An 18,290-nucleotide genomic window follows, 5' to 3' on the forward strand; every position below is an offset into this window, starting at 1 on the left:
CTGCAGCTGAATATGTCATCACAAATATGTTGTACATGTGCACCCTGCCACTGAAAGATCTCTAGGGATGTTGATTGTTTAATATCTTATGAGAAGATATTTCACCTGCTCTTTACAGTTTATAAGGAGAAAAAAAATTATTCCCAGTGCTTTTTGGCAAAACCATTGACAGATTTGTTTTGGTATCACACTGGAAAAAAAGACAGAAGCTTGAAAAACAGGTTAATGTATAGTTACCTAAGGTACTGTAAGAGAAGCATTTTTTTCTGTGAAACTAAAATTTTTATCTAACATGTCAATAAGTAATTATAGCAGAAAAACCATCCTTGCTATTAATGAAAAATCTCTTCATCAATTCTGTCATGACAGGTTGTCACTGATGGGGAAAAGACTGATGACTGACTCATGTCAAAACACTTACTTGAGTGAAAAACACTCAAATGCCCAAGGGAAAAACTTTTAAACACTATGAACATGCTTACTGGGCTTTTTGTATTTATAGCCTCTTCCACATTGTCTTGTGTCTGTCAAGAAACGAGCTGACCCACCTGTAAAAAAAAAAAAAAAAAAAAAAAAAAAAAAAAAAAAAAAGAAAAGAATACATTTTAAGATGGCAGCAAATACTAGATTCCAGACTATTTTCCATCTCTAAATACTGATTACAATTCCTATTCCCTGGGATTTTTTCTGAAAAAGAATATATATTTGATATATGCACTAACCATTATATAAGAGACAGCATAGACAGAAGAGTATTTTTACAAGGGAAGAGGGGGATAATAGATAGAAGGTAGAGCCCTTTAACACTGAGGTGTTCAATATTCACAAGGTAAGGTTTTTTTCTACTATCAGCATTATCAGAAGAAAAAAAATGCCAGTAATTTCCGAAATATCTGGAACTACACTGGCACATGCCCATATCCACTACGGTTGCACGTTATTTTTTGTATAAAATAAGGATTTCAATTGTGTCTGAAATAGTGGTATTTTGAAAAACATTTTTTAATGCAGTCAGAACAAAAAATTCATTGTGACGTTTGAAATGAGTGATCTGTCAACCATATATTTAGTATTTCAGTTCATGTGGTGGAAAAGGAATGGTCCTGGACCACCCAATTACAACAGTCCCACTACACAAGGCAGTAGGCACAATGTAACAGTCCTTTGAATGCAAAGCCCCAAAAGATGTAGCTTAGTAACCTCAGCCTGGTTCTCTGCCTCCAGACACTCAACAGTTCTCTTCAAGACACCTGGAGCCATGAAGCAGAAGTGAGATGGTGAGACCACACTGCACAAGGCACAGATCTACCTGGTAGCCAGGGCTGCATCTAGCACTCCACACGAGAGGAGACAGATCTTGTGTTCACACAACAAACACTCAAGATAATATGGTAGAGTCAAACAATAACCACTCCAGCATCCACTCTTAATGTATAACAAAATACCTGGTTTTCCGTAACATAATCATGATACATACAGAGGGGAAATAGAAAACACTGGACATGTGTTTCAGCAACTACAGAAAACAATTAAAATTCATTATTGTTTATATAAACTAGATGATGTTTATTTTTAACTTTGAATTCCTCAAAAACCTTTCAAAGAAAGAAAATATTACTTTTTGACATTAGATATGTTAGTGCCATTCAATCAGTTCAGCCTCCTGCCTCCCTTCTACCTTCCTTCGAAAGCTCAGAACAGCACCTGCTTCAAAACTAATTCTTAGTCTGCACAGATGACCATACTTTTCCTGACTTCAATCACTGCTGCAGTATTTACTTGGCTAGAGCAGCAGATATGTGGTCATAAAAGCACAGAAAAATCTCCTTCCTTCTGTGAAAATAATTGTACACTCTATTGTACAACAGAATCCAACATGAAAGATGGAAGGTATTTTTAAAATACAATTCAAAATCAGAAAGTTTCAACTGAAGGTTTTATCAGATACACCATAAAATCCCCAGTATGGGAATAGGGTAATTATAGTCATTTGACTGGTCTCTAAGTACCTACAATTACCCCTTTATACTAGTAATCAGCTTGATACCATTTGATCTCCTTTGCTTTTTATCCATCTAATTACAAATTAGCAGTAGATGTTTGCACCACAAAGACTGGTTGGAGCACCCATTACAAACTCCTTCAATTTTCAAATGTGTGCATTTTCCCAAAGATGTAAGACTGAAAGCTAAACACATATTTAAAGGCTATGTTTTATGTGCCAATGGTAGTCATGTATTTAAAAACTATTTTATGATGAAAGATTCATCATATTTTTTACACAAGCAGCATGCAAAACAAATCAACATAAAAAGCATGATAGAAGCACATGCCATCTCTTCATTTTGATAAATAAATTTAAATTATTTGGTCTGAGACAAGAAAACTGCTCTTTTTCCTTAGCATGCACCAGACAAACATTGTAGTACTTGTATTTTCTTGTGACCTTACATGAAACACACCCAAAAAACCCCATAGATTTGGAGGCTGCTTTAGTAGTTAGAAGGCTCAGGAGGGCTTGTCTGGATTCCATGATTTAAGTTGGTTTTTGGAAGATATTCTGTCTCACTCTTAGCTGAGCACAGCCTCTTAACACAGATATGTATAGAGGAGTCCTGTGACCAGATGTCTTGCCATGTTTCACGGCTACAAATGCCACTGTGCCTCCTGCCCTTTGCTATGGAGGCCAACTCAGTTCAGTCACAAGCAGTAATATGTCTCATGTAACTCATTCTAGAGTTGACCGATGATCCAATCCTACAAATTCTTTGCTGTTAGGGTACAGTAACAACTCTACTCCCTTTTGTCCAGAAATACTTCGGTTTTCTGGTTTATTGCAATATCCTCCCTCAGCTACAACCTCTTGGAAAAGCCAGTTGTGTCAAGAGAAAATAAGTCTATCATTTGGTGTGGAGATTTGTCACAAATATGTGATTACAGCTGAATATCAGGTTGAGTTCAGCTCTCAAAAAAGAGAATGGGACTAAGTCTGAGGCGAGTGCTCCTGCAGACCTTACAAAACCTTTTTATCCTAAATTTAACCTTAACTGAAAATGAAGATCCTATCATAGATATTTGCATCCAAATTGATTTAAAAAAAATATGTGTTTCTGAAACAATACACTCCTTCAGGTTTATTAAAATCCATCTACAAATGTAGTCCTTCCATTATGCTTTTCTGGAAACCATCATCAACCAATGTCATTGGAGGCCTTAATGAAACACAATGACTGCACAGTCAGTGACTCCTCAGGCTGGAATTTTTGCTCATCAAATCATGCTGACCTTACCAGATGCTGCAGTTGAAAACAACCCTCCACTGCCACTTTGCCTAATGAGAACTTCAAATGTTGAGGCAGGCTTCTACTATGTGAAAAGGCTCACTTTAGGAAGTCTTATATGCCTCTAAGGGAGATGAAATTTTCTAGTGGTTTCCTGACGTGCTCAATTGTTTCACAGGGGCAAAAGTGCCAAGACCTCCTTCAGCAGCATTAGTGTATGTATTATTTAAAACTCCTGCTCGGGGATGGTTTATAGCTTCATTATTAGCATAGATGGAAGCTTTTAAGAACGAAGGAATTCCAGCAAGGAATTCTCTCTCTTCGTATCCTTTTTATTTTGTTTTGTTTTTTAAATCTTCATTCTCCACAGGAATGAATGGCCGTCAGCAGCTACTCTCCAACATGGAGACCCAGGCCCCACCCCCAGCAAAGCTTTTAATCTGGCACGGTCCCCTCTCCGGCACTGCCACGGCCACCACGCACAGCTCCGGCGGGGTGGGAATGCGGCCAGCGGGACCCGAGCCCGCCATATCCCTACACCCGCCACCTCCCGCCGTCCGCCATCTCCCGCCGTCCTCCCGCCGCACCACAGGCCGGGCCCGCCCCGCGCGCCCCCGCCGCCGGCCCTGCCCCGCGCCAGCGCCGCCAATCAGCGCGCGGCAGGAGCCGCCGGCAGGCTCGGGGGTGCTGGCGGCGTGCGCGCCCCCGGCCTGGCGACTCGATTGGCTGTTTGGCCGCCCAGCCGCCCAATCGGAGGGTGCTTTGCAAAGGACCCCGAGCCTATCGCAGAGGCGGTTCCTCTTCCGCTCGGGCAGTTTGAAACCGTCGGTGCCGGCGGCCGGCGCGGCCGGAGCCGCAGGTGAGCGGGGGGGGCCGGGGGCCGCGGGCCGCGCCGTCCTTCCCACAGCACCCTGCTTCTGCCCGGAGCCTGGTTGCTGCCCGCAACCCCACGCCCAGTGTCCTGTGGCTGCCATGGGCACTGTCTGCCCACTGTTTGGGCTGGTTGCCTTAAAAGTCCTGTAGTAAGAAAAGAAAAGGAGAGTCTCCAGTTCATAATCTATCATATTCCCCTCTGCCTGAGCACCCCTGTGCCGCTGTGGTTTCTGTGGGACGCAGTGGGTTGTCGCTGTTGTGCCTGGCTGCCATGGCAGCCGCGGTGTCGGCGCTGCCGGCGCCAGGGCCAGCTGCGGAGCTGCTGTGGGGAGCGAGGAGCTGAAAGCGTGAGCAGCACTGCTGTGCAAGGGGGTACAGCTAAACGAAAGGAATGTGTCCTGCCTCTACTGGCAGGAGTGTAGTTCTATCCTTGACAGTGTCCACCAAAGATCAGTATTGGGCCCAGAACTGTTTAACTTGTTCCTCCATGACATGGATGAAGGGGCAGATCCCTGCTCAGCAAATTCATTGAGGACACAAGGTTAAGAGGAATGGCCAACAACCCACAGTGCTGTGCAGCCCTTCAGAAGGACCTGGGCAGGTTGGAGAGATGGACAAAGAAGAACCCTGTGACATTCAGCAAAGGCAAGGGCAGGGTCCTGCACCTGGGGAGGAACAACCCCAGACACCAGCACAGCCTGGGGCTGACCTGCTGGGGAGCAACTCTGCAGAGAAGGACCTGGGGGTCCTGGTGGACAACAAGCTGTCCATGAGCCAGCAGCGTGTCCTGGTGGCCAAGAAATCCAGTGGGATCCGGGGGAGCATTAGAAAGAGTGTTGCCAGGAGGTGAAGGAAGGTGATCCTACCCCTGTACTCAACTCTGGTGAGGCCTCACCTGGAGTGCTGTGTCCAGTTCTGGGCTCCTCAGGACAAGAGAGACATGGAGCTGCTGGAGTGGGGCAGCAGGGGCTACAGAGATGATGAGGGACCTGTAGCATCTCTGTTAACAGGAAAGGCAGAGAGAGCTGGGCCTGTTCAGCCTCAAGAAGAGACAACTGAGAGGAGACCTCATCAGTGTCTAATTATCTGAAGGGAGGGTGTCAAGGCAATGGAGCCAGGCTCTTCCTAGTAGTGCCAAGCAATAGGACAAGAGGCAGTGGGCAGAAACTGACATACAGGAAGTTCCATCTGAACACGAGGGAGAACTTCTATATTATGCGTGTGGCCACGCACTGGAAGTAATTGCTCAGAGAGTCTCCCTCATTGGAGATATTAAGGTACCACCTGGCTGCAATGCTGTACCATGTGCTCTAGGATGACCTTGCTTAAGAAGGATGGTTGGACTAGATGACCCACTGTGGTCTGTTCTGACCTTACTTACTGCACAATTCTCTTTCCTAGCTGTTGAGTCCTCTGATCCGAATGAAGCACTAAATTATTTACAAAGTTACCTTTAGTTAAAAACAAAGCTAAACCCACAAAAACCTGAGCACAGCTTAATTAATTCAAAATTAAGAAGGAGAGCAACGATGGTGAGTCAGACCAAGGTCTTTATAGTTGCATCCTGTTTCTAAAAAGTAGCAGTGTTACTATTGCAGTTATATGCATATGATTAGGAAGAAACTGCTGCTGTTAGCAGGAATCTTTCTGTAATGAAGTCAGATATATATTTTGAGAGATGGCCGGGTAAGTTTAGAAGAACCTGGTAAGCTTGAGGATGTTCTCACTTATCTTTCACCATGTGATGATTTGCAGCTTAGCAAATTAGCTTGTTGACCCAGAGGTGGTCTCTTAATATCCCTTGATTTCTCTTTTAGAAACTTATCCGGTATTTTGTGGTACTTAGTGCTTGTTCACTGAGATCAAAGCTGACAAGTTATTCTTAGGCCGGCTTGGCTGAGCAGGGATCTTCTTCTGAAGCTAAGGCCAAAAAAGGAAAGCATGTGCCCAGTGGAAGCAAAGTCAGATTACGTGGGAGAAATACAGAGATTCAGCTCTCCATGGTAGGCAGGAAATTTATGTGGCCAGAGCTCAGTTAGACTTGAAGCTGGCCTGTACTGTGGGGGACAGAAAAAGTAGTTTTTAAAAATATATTAATAATAAAAGGCAGTCCAGAAATAACATGAGCCCACTAACAGGGACATAAACAAGGCAGAGACGGGTTCTTTGCTTCAGTTTGCAACGTTGATGAGACTTTATTCCCTTTTATGACAAGGTGACCCACCTAGTTGATCAAGGGAAGCCAACTGATGTGATCTTGGATTTCAGTAAAGCGTTTGATACTAGCTCTCACAGGATCCTTCTGGACAAAATGTCCAGCACACAACTGGATAAACACATCATGTGATGGGCGAGCAACTGGCTTGTGGATTGGGCACAGAGGGTTGCAGTTAATAGGGTGACATCAGGCTGGGGACCTGTCACTAGCGGGGGGTCTACAGGGCTTCATCTTAGGCCTGGTGCTTTTCAATGTCTTCCTAATTGACTTGGATGCAGGTGCTGAAGGTACGCTTAGTAAGTTTGTTTACAGTACTAGATTGGGTAGGACTGTTGATTCCTCAAAGCTAGAAAAACCACCTGGGACAGGACAGCCCTTGATGTATGAACAAACTGGAAAATTAGAGGCTGGAGAGCACCCCCACTGAAGTGGTCTGGTGGGTCCTGGTCATTGGCAAGTTCAACATGGGTCAGCAGTGCTCTGGCAGCCAGGAGGGCCCTCTGTGTCCTGGGGGGCATCAGGGACAGCATCACCAGCCAGGCAAGGGAGGGGATTGTCCTGCTCTACTCTGAGCTGGGACAGCCTCACCTCGAGTGGTGGGGGCAGCTCTGGGTGCCACAATATGAGAGAGACATTCTGCTATTTGAGAGCATCCAAAGGAGGGCAGTGAAGATGGTGAAAGGCTTTGAGGGGAAACTGTATGAGGAGTGACTAAGGTCACTTTGGTTTGTCACTTGTGATGAAGGAACCTTTTGAGTTTTGGAAGACCAGAGGGTAGTTTCAGTGATAAGTAGAGAACTAGATCCACTAGATTGCATATCAGGGGCATGATCTTAGAGAACTAAAAAGAGAAGTTTGGACAGTGGTCTTAGCTTATTGAACAAACTTTTCAGTAAAAACCTTTCTTTTCCACTGCCTTGGACTTGTCTGCGTTCACATGGAACTCCATCTGCCATCCCGTTTCTTAGAAAAAACAATAATTTACTTCTTTTGAAGTATACTGAGAAGGGAAGGTATAACAATAATTCTAATTTCTGGCTGCAAATGCACACATAATTCCTGTAAGTGCTTGATAGTTTATTCTTTATGATCTTCTCTAATGCACACACATCTTTGAATAGATCCAGGGCTTTTAGAGTAGTCAGGATGCACAATTTTAGAAACTAAGTAGGAAAGATATGAAGCTGAAGTTGACTTTTTAGGATTGCAGAAGTATTTTTTGGAATTGAAAGAATTTATCATCTAAAAGAACGTAGAGTGCTAGTATAGAGCTATTTGATTATATAGAGAGGCTAATACCAAGGGTGCATATATATATAAGGATTAATTTACGTGAGAGGAAAGAAGAAAATTATCAGACCAGGAGGCAATGAAAAAGGCAGAGCTGACAAAGGTAGTATTTCTTTTGTCATCTACACACAGATATAGAGGAATAAAAAGTACAATGTAAACCATCATTAGACTCCATTTTTTTGTACTTTAGAAATGTAATATATGAGGGCTCAGCAGGAAGTAGGAAGATTATAATCATGTCTTTTGAACCTTGAACTACAAGAAATCTCAGCATCTGAAATTGTCTTCGTACCATTTTTAAACGTCCATCATTGGCACAGAAATGAGCTTGCCATTCTGAAATGTGTAAAAATATCCATGACAGAGAGAGCTTTTGTGGTGTGGGAAGAATCAGTGTTTAGAATAGCTCAAAGAGCAAAAGGACAATTAATTGCTATCTGTATTCCTATATAGAGAGCTCTGTGAGGGTTTTGGTACTTGATGGTGTTTAAGTAGGATCTTCCTGCCAGTTTTATGCCAGTGCAACTAGCAATTTAAAATTTGCATTTCTGACAGAAAATGCATCTGTTTAAAAAACAATAATATTATAATTGACAGTTGTAAAGATCTCTCTAAAAATAAATTTTCATTGCAAGTTGTTTGCTACATTGTACAGTCAGTTCCTTTATTTATGGTGGTATGCCTTCTCTCATGACAATTCCATGCTCCATGTGTCTGATTGTCTTTCATGTGCATCAGGTATCTATATAACTCTGCCATTCATTAATTTAAAAGTTCACTTTGCTTTATACTTAATTTCCGCTCATTTTGTAATTTCTTTCATCTTTCCCTCCCTCACCAAATCCTTTAGAGTCCTTTTCCCTTTATTCTGTCAGATCTTATCACAAGAGCTTCAGTTCTTCACTGAGGGACCTATTCGAGGCTGTAATGAATGAAAAGATACATGTATCTTTCACAAGATCTTCTTCAAGCTTCTTATCAATTCTTCAGCATCACCCACTTCCTAAATATTCAAAGAATCCCTCACTATCTCACTAAGAAATTGATGGCATGATTGATATTTATTGGACCTAAGGTATTACTTGTCCTTCCTGGGCAAGTGTTCACCTTCCAAGGTCTGTAACTCAAAAAAATGATGGGAGACTGATGTTGACCAGTAAGCTTCAGGGTATTGAAAGGAGTGTTCAGGGCACTGTCTTATTCTGGGCCGTGTTTGAGGTCATGTAGTGGGTGGGCACAGTGTAGCTTATGCATTCTTATGTTACTTTGAGGAGTTTTGTGCTGAAACAGGCTGGTAAGCTCAAAAATGGTACAGTGTGAATGACAGACTGACACAGGAGTGTATTTGTAACTGCAGCAACTGACATTTTTGCTTTGGGGTCCTTGTTTTCTTGTAAGTTAGTGAAAGTGTTTCCATGATTTTAAGTATAGTTCGGATCAGACGGTTTCCAGCCTAGCATTATATAATGATACTATTCAATCAATTTAGTGTACAGAATAGGCATTGGTCCAGTTTTTACAGCAGAATCTGTTTCCGGGGAAAATGTTGGTGAATATGTTTACGTACTGAAACTGAAAAATGAAGTTCAGCTTCTACTGTTTTATAGACTTTGTGCAGAATGTCATCGGATGAGGAGAGAAGCCCAAGTCCAGATTTGCCAAAAGACTTTCTTCAGGACAGTTCTGTTTCTTCAGATCCTCAGGTAGCACAGAAGCAATATGATTTGATTTTCTGTCATGGCATTTTATTTGGCAAAGGATAACTACAAGGAAATGTAACTAAAGGTCCATCTTTTTTTTATATTTTACATACACATAAAAATAATAAAAACATTAGTGAAAAGAAACAAAGTAGACTGCAAAAAAACTAAATGCATTCAATTAGATTCCCCTTTTGTGCATTTCAGAGGAAGTTTATGTAAATATTCTTATCTAGACTTTAGATAAAATCAAAGTTAGAGTTTGATCAGCTGCAACTAAAGTAGGTAATTTTTTCACCTTTTTTCCCTAGTGTTCTTCTTTATTTGTGTTAGTCTTATCAAGAAGACAGAATTTTACACAGTAGCATAGAAACTCATTATTTTTGAGAGATGTGAGATGAAGAGTAATCATATTTTAGGCTTTCCCCGTGATGTTACAATAACTGAATTTTTAAATGGGTTTGTTCCCCTTGAAGCAGTATTATGGCCAAGATAATCACAGAAAGGAAGTGGTTGCTTTTTGTTTTGTTGTTTTTAATTTCTGCGTCAAATACATCAGGACGTGCTGTAACTATAATACTGAAGGGTTTTCTTTTCTGTGCTCATCATTCTTTCAAGAGGATGCAATGATACTGGATAAAGTCTTTGTACCTTTCTTTTGAAAGCAGCAGATTTTCATAATTTAATAATTCGTTATTTCAATTTGAGTAGTAGATTCTGTGTGTTTTTCTTTGTTAGGATACCGTCCAAACCAGGACAGTTTTGGCAATAACGTGTTTTGCTAGTTGCCCTGTAGAAGCGCATCTCCACATTTGTCACTTGGTGAAATGGGCATATACAGCAGCAGCACTCCTTCTTTCTTTTTTTTACCTTTTGGATTGACTTGTACCTTTTAAACAACATTTTAAGGGGCAATTAATTTCTGCAGCTCGTGTACTTCTCTATTTGTGTTTGTATCTCATGGAGAAGTTTTCATAATCTTTGTTTAGTCATAGTGATGCATCTGTGTTTCCAATGCTTTTTGTAGTCAGAGAACAAGATAAAAGCATCATGCTACAAATTTTGAAGGACCAGAATTTTCTGTTATGACCTGGTTGATTATCAAAGAGGCTCTAAAGCCACCTTGTAGAGAATTATAAACTTATACTAATGAACAACTGTTGTGTCAATGAGAACATATCTAGGGAAGAATAGTTCTAGTTGGAAATGACCTACATCAGTCATTGGCCAAATTGCCTGACCATTCTGTGGCTGACCAAAAGTTAAAGGATGTTATTAGAGGGCATTGTCCAAATGCCTCTTAAACAGTGACAGGCTTGTGGCATCAAACACTCTCCCTACGGAAGCCCATTCCAGTGTTTAATTGCCCTCTCAGTAAAGAAATGCTTCCTAATATAAAATCTGATCCTCCCTGACACAATTTTGAACCATTCCTACTCATTCTATCACTGGGTCCCAGGGAGAAGAGATAGACATCTCCTCTCACTTCTCCTGGTCAGGAAGCTGTACAGAGCAAAGAGATCACCTCTCAGCTTCCCTTTCTCCAAACTAGAGAAGCCCAAAGCTACCCCTGGTAGGAGTTTGTTACTGTTGAAAAAGAACACTGAGGTCACAGCTGATCAATAGGAATGTTGGCAGGGAAATACTTTACTCCATTTAGAAAATTTTGGAAAATTCTGTTTTGTTTGGTTGGGGCTTTTTGATAATCTGTTGCTTCTAAACAGAGACCAGATTATTAGTTTTTCCTTACAAAGAGACCCACTCTTAGAGAATTTCCACTACTTATAATGGGTTATGCAAGACTTTATCCATTCAATCAGTTCTTGTAATATTGTGTAGCAACCTTGACTACAATTCTTAGCAGTATCTGTAGAATTTTTTAAAAAAAGAGAAAAATATTACCAAAAAAACATCTGATTTTTTTGGTGCCATTTGTTCACTGCATCACTACATTTCCTTGTAAAAAACCAAGGCATTAAATAGTCAAAACTCCACTGACCTTCAGGTCATAGAACTATATTCCTCTAGTTTTATACATGAACAGAATTGTTTGCAGCAGACAAAACAGTTTGAAAATTTTGTTTAAGTAAAACCAAGATAGTAAACCAAAGATATATTGTTAATTTTATTTTACTATTATTATTTTAAACGTACTGGTCAATATTGCAAACCAGTTGCAGCCTACTTGTTACAGAGTATTTAAGATTGAGGTAGTACACTTAATCACTCAATGTTTCCATAATATTCCCACCGCTGTCTCCAGGATTTTTTGTGTGTGTGTGTCTAAGTTTCTGATTACAGCTGGGATACTGTACTTTCTTTAATATTTGCCTTTCAACTTCATTTCAACAGTGTTATAATATTGTAATTTATAAACATTTATTTCCAGATTTGTCACTGGATGCTGTCTGTTGACACTTACTGTTGGCGCGTAAGCATGCGTGTTCAGAGTGGACTCTTTGAGTTTTATTAAAAAAGTTAGAACTTGAAAGAAATTTCCTGCCATAACTTGATACAAGTATTTTGAATGCTAGACATATCTACAGTGAATAAATTGGGTGACTCAACGTGAGACACCTGCTTGCATCTGACATCTAACCTACTAGGTCCTTTGAATTGAGTAAGATAATCTTGGAGGCAGCTGAAACAGCTCTGAGAACTAACTTGTTTGTGGGGAAGAATTAGCTTTAAGTTGCTATTTGGTTACATGGTCTCTTAGAAGAAGACAGAGGTGTGATCTAACATCTTTTGCAAAATCATTAAATTTATATTAGTTAAGGCTAATACTGGGTTTTTTACTCAGCTGAAACTTTGCTGCAAGGAGTTTTTTATATGATGCTATGTAGTTCTTGATTGAGATAGCTGTTTTCTTCATTTGATACCTTATAAAATCTAAACTGTATACATTTAGGAAGGTGTGGCTGTAGAGAAATCGGTAACTTATTGATTTGAAGCTAACTATACCTTTTACATGGAATGTGACACACTTACTTACCCAAAAGATACATCATCCATCTATCTATCTATCTAGCTTTGTATACATTTATTTAGGTTTTTCCTTTGGACATGATAGATTAGCAGATGGGAAATGGGCATTTAAATGGAAACTAGAATTCAGATAAAATGTACCAAACCTAGCTTCTTAAATTCTCTAATTAGTTGAAACACATAAAAATATAGATGTTACATTGAGAGTTTTGAAGTGTTATCCTTTTCTGTTGTTAGATTCAAAAACATGTTGCATGTAATTGCTACCTTTCATTGATTGTTTTCACTCCAACTTTCCCCAGGTTGAAGAAGAAATTAATTTTTGAATTCACACTTGGTTTCTGAGGTTTGACCTCATTAGGATACTGAACAGAACTAAAGTGATAATACTAAGTGAAGAAAAAATAACTGCTAGTGGCCTGGTTCGGTATTTTCCAATGGACATTGTTTTCCAAATCTTTAATTTGTAGATTTGATTTGTTTTAGTATGTAACTGATACTGGAACTTGTTTAATTAATTACTAGATCGTATGTTTAAGCTATAATACATTGATTGTTTACAGTTTCACAATGAACACTAAGTACCTTCATCCTGAAAATCTGTTTCATTATGAGGTTTCAAAAAAATGCTAATTGGCTTACTTTGGTGCATAGCATAATGCCATATACCAGTTAGATGGGTTCATAGCTTCTTAATGGGGAAGTTTCTTTCTAAGTTACATATACACATTCCATATAACTGTGTAATTTTAAAAATAAAATAAGGTGAGAATAATTATACCCACTCAAAACAAAATCATCTGTAATCAAATATCCTTTGATGACTGGCTTTACAACTTCTACCAAAGAAATTATAATGTTACAGAATGTGAAGTGTGACTGTGTTCAGTAGCCTCTTTGTCATGGCTGTAAAAATGCATATTTTTCTTTGAGGCATTAGTGGTAGTGATTAGAAATAATAATGGTCAATTAATAATTTACATGATCTGAGACTGAAGTTTTTTTTCTAGTTCTTGTTTTAGATGCCTTTTATAGTACCTAATGCTGGCATCCGGCAGAGTTTTCTGTGCAACTGTTACAGTGCATATAGTTGTAATCAGAAGTAATGTGAACATTAAACAAGAGAAAGTTAAATTATTATAGTCACTGTAGGAAAACAGTTCACTTTTGCAACTTTAAGGGAAATCCTCTTAGTTTTCACCGTAAAAATAAAAAAGAAGTCTCTCAAAATTATAGAAAACAATTTGCACTTCTTCTTACATATGCCTAATTTTTAGAAATGTAATTGTAGTTTGATAATTCTTTGTCACTACTTTGCAACAGGATGAATATGAAGAGCTGTTTCGTTATACTGCAGTGACTCCGAAGTTGGAGGAGTGTGTCTCAAAGTTGCCAGAACCTGCCCCAGAAAAGAGAGCACCTGACAGAATTTCAGGGGTAACAGAGGATCCCAGTCACCATAAGATTCCAGGTAGTATGCCCAAGGCTGTGTTGCGTTTATAAGAACAATGATACAACTTTAATGACTTCTATTTTTAAGTAGCTTCAGTTTGAAAGTTATATGTACAGTAATTTCACGAATACAAGCCGCAGCAATTTGACAAAAATTTTGGTGGAAACCCGGAAGTGCGGCTAATAGTCGGGGGCGGCTAATATGTGAATAATTTTCTGACATTTACAACCCCAGACGTGCCAGCCAGGGCGCCGAGCCAAGCACTTGCCAGTAAAAGCCGGCATTCCGCGATTGTTACAGTGTTACTGTGTTGCCCTGGCTCCCTGCAGGCAGCACGGGGGGCAGGGAGAGAGGCGGGAGAGCTCTCCTTCCTCCTCTGCCGCGGCCCGGGGAGGATGGGGGGGGGGGCACCTCCATTGCCGCGGGGGGGGGGGGGGGGGGGGGGGGCGGGCAGGAGCAGGGGGTGCTCCGTGCCCGGCCAGCGCCGCGGTGTGAGCGGGGCGCTCTCTCCATGCCCGGCCAACTCCGCGGCGGGAGTGGGGTGCACTCTCCGTGCCCGGCCAGCGCCGCGGTGTGAGCGGGGCCGGGGCGAGCGAACCCAGAGGCGGCGGCCAGCCCCGAGTGGCAGCGCCAGGCTGGGCCACCTGGCCCCGTCAGCAGCCCCTAGCGGGCCGAGCCTGCACAGCCTTAGTTGAGCCAGTAAACCCCCTGCCATGCCGCGGTTCTGTTAGTATTTGGCAACTTTGTTGCATGCGGGTCCTCGCTGCGAACGACAGAGCGGCTTATATTCAGGTGTGGCTTATTTATGGACAAAAACCGAAATATTTGCCAACACCCAGAGATGCGGCTTATACTCAGTGCAGCTTGTATTCGTGAATTTACTGTACCTCATTTGAAGTACATTTGTATTTTGCACAACAAGAAATTTAGGGAAGCATATTCCTTTAAGGGTTCTCTCTCTGGTGTCGCTTTCAGATGACAGTGTTGATGTGCTGTTCTTTGTATTTTGTGGTGCAGGTGTTTAAAGATGGTTGATGTAATAACAGAAAAAGGGATACCTTTACTTGCTCTCACCTTGACCCCATGGCACCACTCCGAGGATACACCAGGCCTTAGCATGACCTGTGTGTTAGGCAAAGCTGAGCAGGACTTATATGAACAGTTAGGGCACAAGCAGAATGTCTGCAGTACACAGATCACAGTGTAGCTGAGACTCCTGGTGCCAGTCTCTGTATGTGAACTGTCATGACACAAGGTGTTCCCAGTTCTGCAAGAGTCTGTGTGGGTTAAACCCAACTCAAGTCCATTGCTATGTTGAAAGTTCGTTTTGCTGGTTGCTTAGTTTTTATACTGTGCTGGCTCAAGCCATGTTTATCTGGCTTGAAATGCCTTCATTGTTTCTCAGTTAACTAAGGCCACTTGCACAAGCAGTTGATCCACTCAACTAATGCAGCCTTTTATGAAAAACAAAGGCCACTCAGAGCATCTTCTTGTGCTGTGATAACTTCAGCTTTCTTTAAATCATCTGTGGTCACTCCCTGTATTCTTCCCAAAGCTACATGACCAGAGTGCTTATCTCCTCTGAATGTTCTTCCCTTGTTGATCAGTCACATTTTAAGTCACAGACTGCCAGAATTCAAGTACACTTGCAAAACTCTTGATTTGTAGAGTAGTGTACCATTCCCTTGGCTGCTTCTCTTGAAATATTTGAACAGTGTTATCTTTTTAATATGCCTGGTGTCAAATCAGAATAATCATCTGAAAGCTCTCATTGTCATGGAACAGGATAAAAAAATAGTCTTATACTTGATGGCACTGTAGTTCTCATTATAAGAGTTATATTGCTCATTACAGGGAACCACTCCAACATTTGTTATCTTTGCAAATGGCAACACCCTGCAAAATAAAATTTGTCTTTTACTTTCAAAACAGAAAAACAAGTGATTAAAGACAGTAAAGAAGTTGCTTCTGAACTTCCCAGAGAACAGAAGAGACAAGAAGAGTATTTACACAGGCTCATCCTGCTTCTGTCAATTACATGCTATAAACAAGTTTCCTTTGCTTTGCTACTTTATCAAAATATGTGTTTGCTGTTCAAAATACCTCTGTCTTCTCAGTCTAGGATAGAGATGGGTCTTACTTCCTTGAAATAGACTTTGAAACAATCTAGTTGTAAAAAGGCTATTTCTACTTTTAGGGAGAGAGCTGATCAAAATATTGAACTCTTCTATATAATCACTAGTACTGATTGATGGTGATGATGGATTGAAATAGTGTTGGCCGCAGTGTTAATGGCCTCAGAATACCTTCATTTTTTCATGACGGTAATACAAGACTGAATGAACAGTGAGAAAACTGCTAAACTCAAGTTTAATACTGTACCTGTAATGCTGATCAGGTGGGATTGTTTACCAGGTGGTTTCTAAGGACAATTAATTTTATTTGTTAAAATTCAATTATTTTGCCAATGCTTGCTCATTCATACTAAAAATCAGGCTTTTTGACATTTGGCTCTAATGCTGCTAGAGTGTTAGAATAACAAGATAATGAATTATTATGTTAGTGTTGTATAACTGTAAACCAAAATGAATGAATGTGCTGAGCACAGAGTTAAACCCTGAAAGTTTGCTCTTCTGCAGAGCTTCTCAGGTTTACAATGTATTTTCCCCTTCTCTATGTGATGGTATTGGGACCAACAAAGTTTCCAATGCCCTGTGATGCCTTCTGAAATGTCTGGTTATGAAGTATCCTTTGGTCAGGATGCTGCCATTATGATGGTAGAAATCTGATTTCTGGTAATCTTTATTTCTTGCAGACAATTTAAGTATACATAGTATTTTCCCTAACAACTTTCAGTCAAGTAAGAAAAGTAATTGGAATAAACATGCTGTACTATTCAATTCAGTTCAATGTCCAGTATTTTTAAACTTTGAAACATAAAACTTAATTTCCTGTTCTTGTTACCAGTTTAGTTGATTAAATTTGAAAATTACTAAGACTGGAGCAGTAAATTATTTCTTGAAGAGATGTGCAATGATGACTCATACCCAAAGAGTGGAAAAATTCCTTCTCTTCAGGCCTGCCAGTCCTCAGTATATATCCATTAGACTTCTTAGAACATTTTAGCAAATTGCTGTGCTCAGCTTGGGCCACTAATAGCATGTCATGTGTGAGAACAGTCTGTCAGAGCTTATTTACTTTAATAAAAGCAGAAAAAAAGAACCACACAGAAAAACCCAACAGTAGTAACAGACATCTGGATAAACAGTTAATTTCATTTCCTCTGTCTAGAGATTTGTTGCAGTAAGTGCATGTGGAGATTATTTAATAAAGTACATTACTATACTTATCATATCCAAATGGTTCCAATATCCTTGATACCCTAGCACACTGGAACTGAATGACATCATATAATTCTATGGACGGAATAGAGGTGACAGAAGGAGAGCCTTAGAAATAAAAATTAAATTAATATTTGTACAGCTAGAAAATTATGGCAATTCTGGAAGGCCAAGTTGAATTTCATAAGATGATTTATAAGCATGTAACAGACTTTGTGGATTCAATGAAGATGTGATAGATCCTATGGTAAATGAGAAAAATGACAGCTATGTTAGGATAATCTGTTCATAGGGAGAATTAAGGGGAAGGGAGTGATGAATTAGTAATACTGTGATTCTCATACCTATGGCAATTGTCAGTCTCTTTTAATATCCTGTTTTGATTGGTTACATTTTGTTGTGTTGGGGGTTTTGGCGTTTTTTGTTTAGTTTTGTTTTTTGGTTTTTTGTTCGTTTTTTTTTTTAAAGGTATCTTATAAACTGTGCTGTATAGGTTGGATATTTTTAATCTAACCAAGTAGTAGAAATTTAAAAATTAAAACAAGGCTTCATGTATTTCATGTCACAACTGAAGGAAAGAGTGGCATGCAGGAATGGGGAAAAGTGGTAAAGTGTGAATATTTGACAATGGTAACAGTGTCAGGTAATTTTGTTGTCAGATGACAGGCAGATTCTTCATCACAGAAATTAGATATATTTCAAGTAATCTGGATCTGTCTGGCATGTCACATATTTTGGAGATTTTTAGTAGCCACAAGTATTCAAATTCTGCCACTACCTTAAGTGATATTTCTGTCATTTTCATTTTCAAGAGAAACAATGACAAAAAGCTAGTAAAGCCTGATTTTAATATACTCTGTGATGGGGAATCATCTCTTTATGTTTTTTTGCTTCTGTGAAGTCTGTAGAAATGATGAGTTAGATGGCACTCCTTTGGCTCGAGCTGGTGTTAATTTTATGATGTGTGGTTGTGTATTATGTTGTGTATTACTGTGAGAGAAATATCAAAAAGCAGTTGTAACTGCCTCTGTTTCACGGTTCTTCCTTATTTCCTTTTTTTATGGAGTATGAGTGTAGTAGTTTTGTGGCAGAGAGTATCAACCAGGCAGCTCTTCTCATTTCCTTAGGAGAGGGGACCTAACA

The 18,290-nt window shown here is 40.1% G+C and overlaps 1 protein-coding gene across 3 annotated transcripts in view; it reads left to right on the plus strand.

Annotated features, from left to right (window-relative positions):
• The first annotated feature begins 4,091 nt into the window (after positions 1-4,091).
• Positions 4,092-18,290, plus strand: part of POC5 (POC5 centriolar protein) — a 38,584-nt gene continuing 24,385 nt past the window's right edge. For all 3 annotated transcript variants that reach the window (XM_033085750.1, XM_033085751.1, XM_033085749.1), the window contains exons 1-3: positions 4,092-4,140; positions 9,273-9,368; positions 13,677-13,824. In XM_033085750.1, coding sequence (XP_032941641.1) covers positions 9,285-9,368; positions 13,677-13,824 — 232 coding nt within the window. In that variant the 5' untranslated portion in view covers positions 4,092-4,140; positions 9,273-9,284. The remainder of the gene's footprint in view (positions 4,141-9,272; positions 9,369-13,676; positions 13,825-18,290) is intronic.

The sequence above is a fragment of the Catharus ustulatus genome, chromosome Z (genome assembly GCF_009819885.2).
Source record: "Catharus ustulatus isolate bCatUst1 chromosome Z, bCatUst1.pri.v2, whole genome shotgun sequence".
Lineage (NCBI taxonomy): Eukaryota > Metazoa > Chordata > Aves > Passeriformes > Turdidae > Catharus > Catharus ustulatus.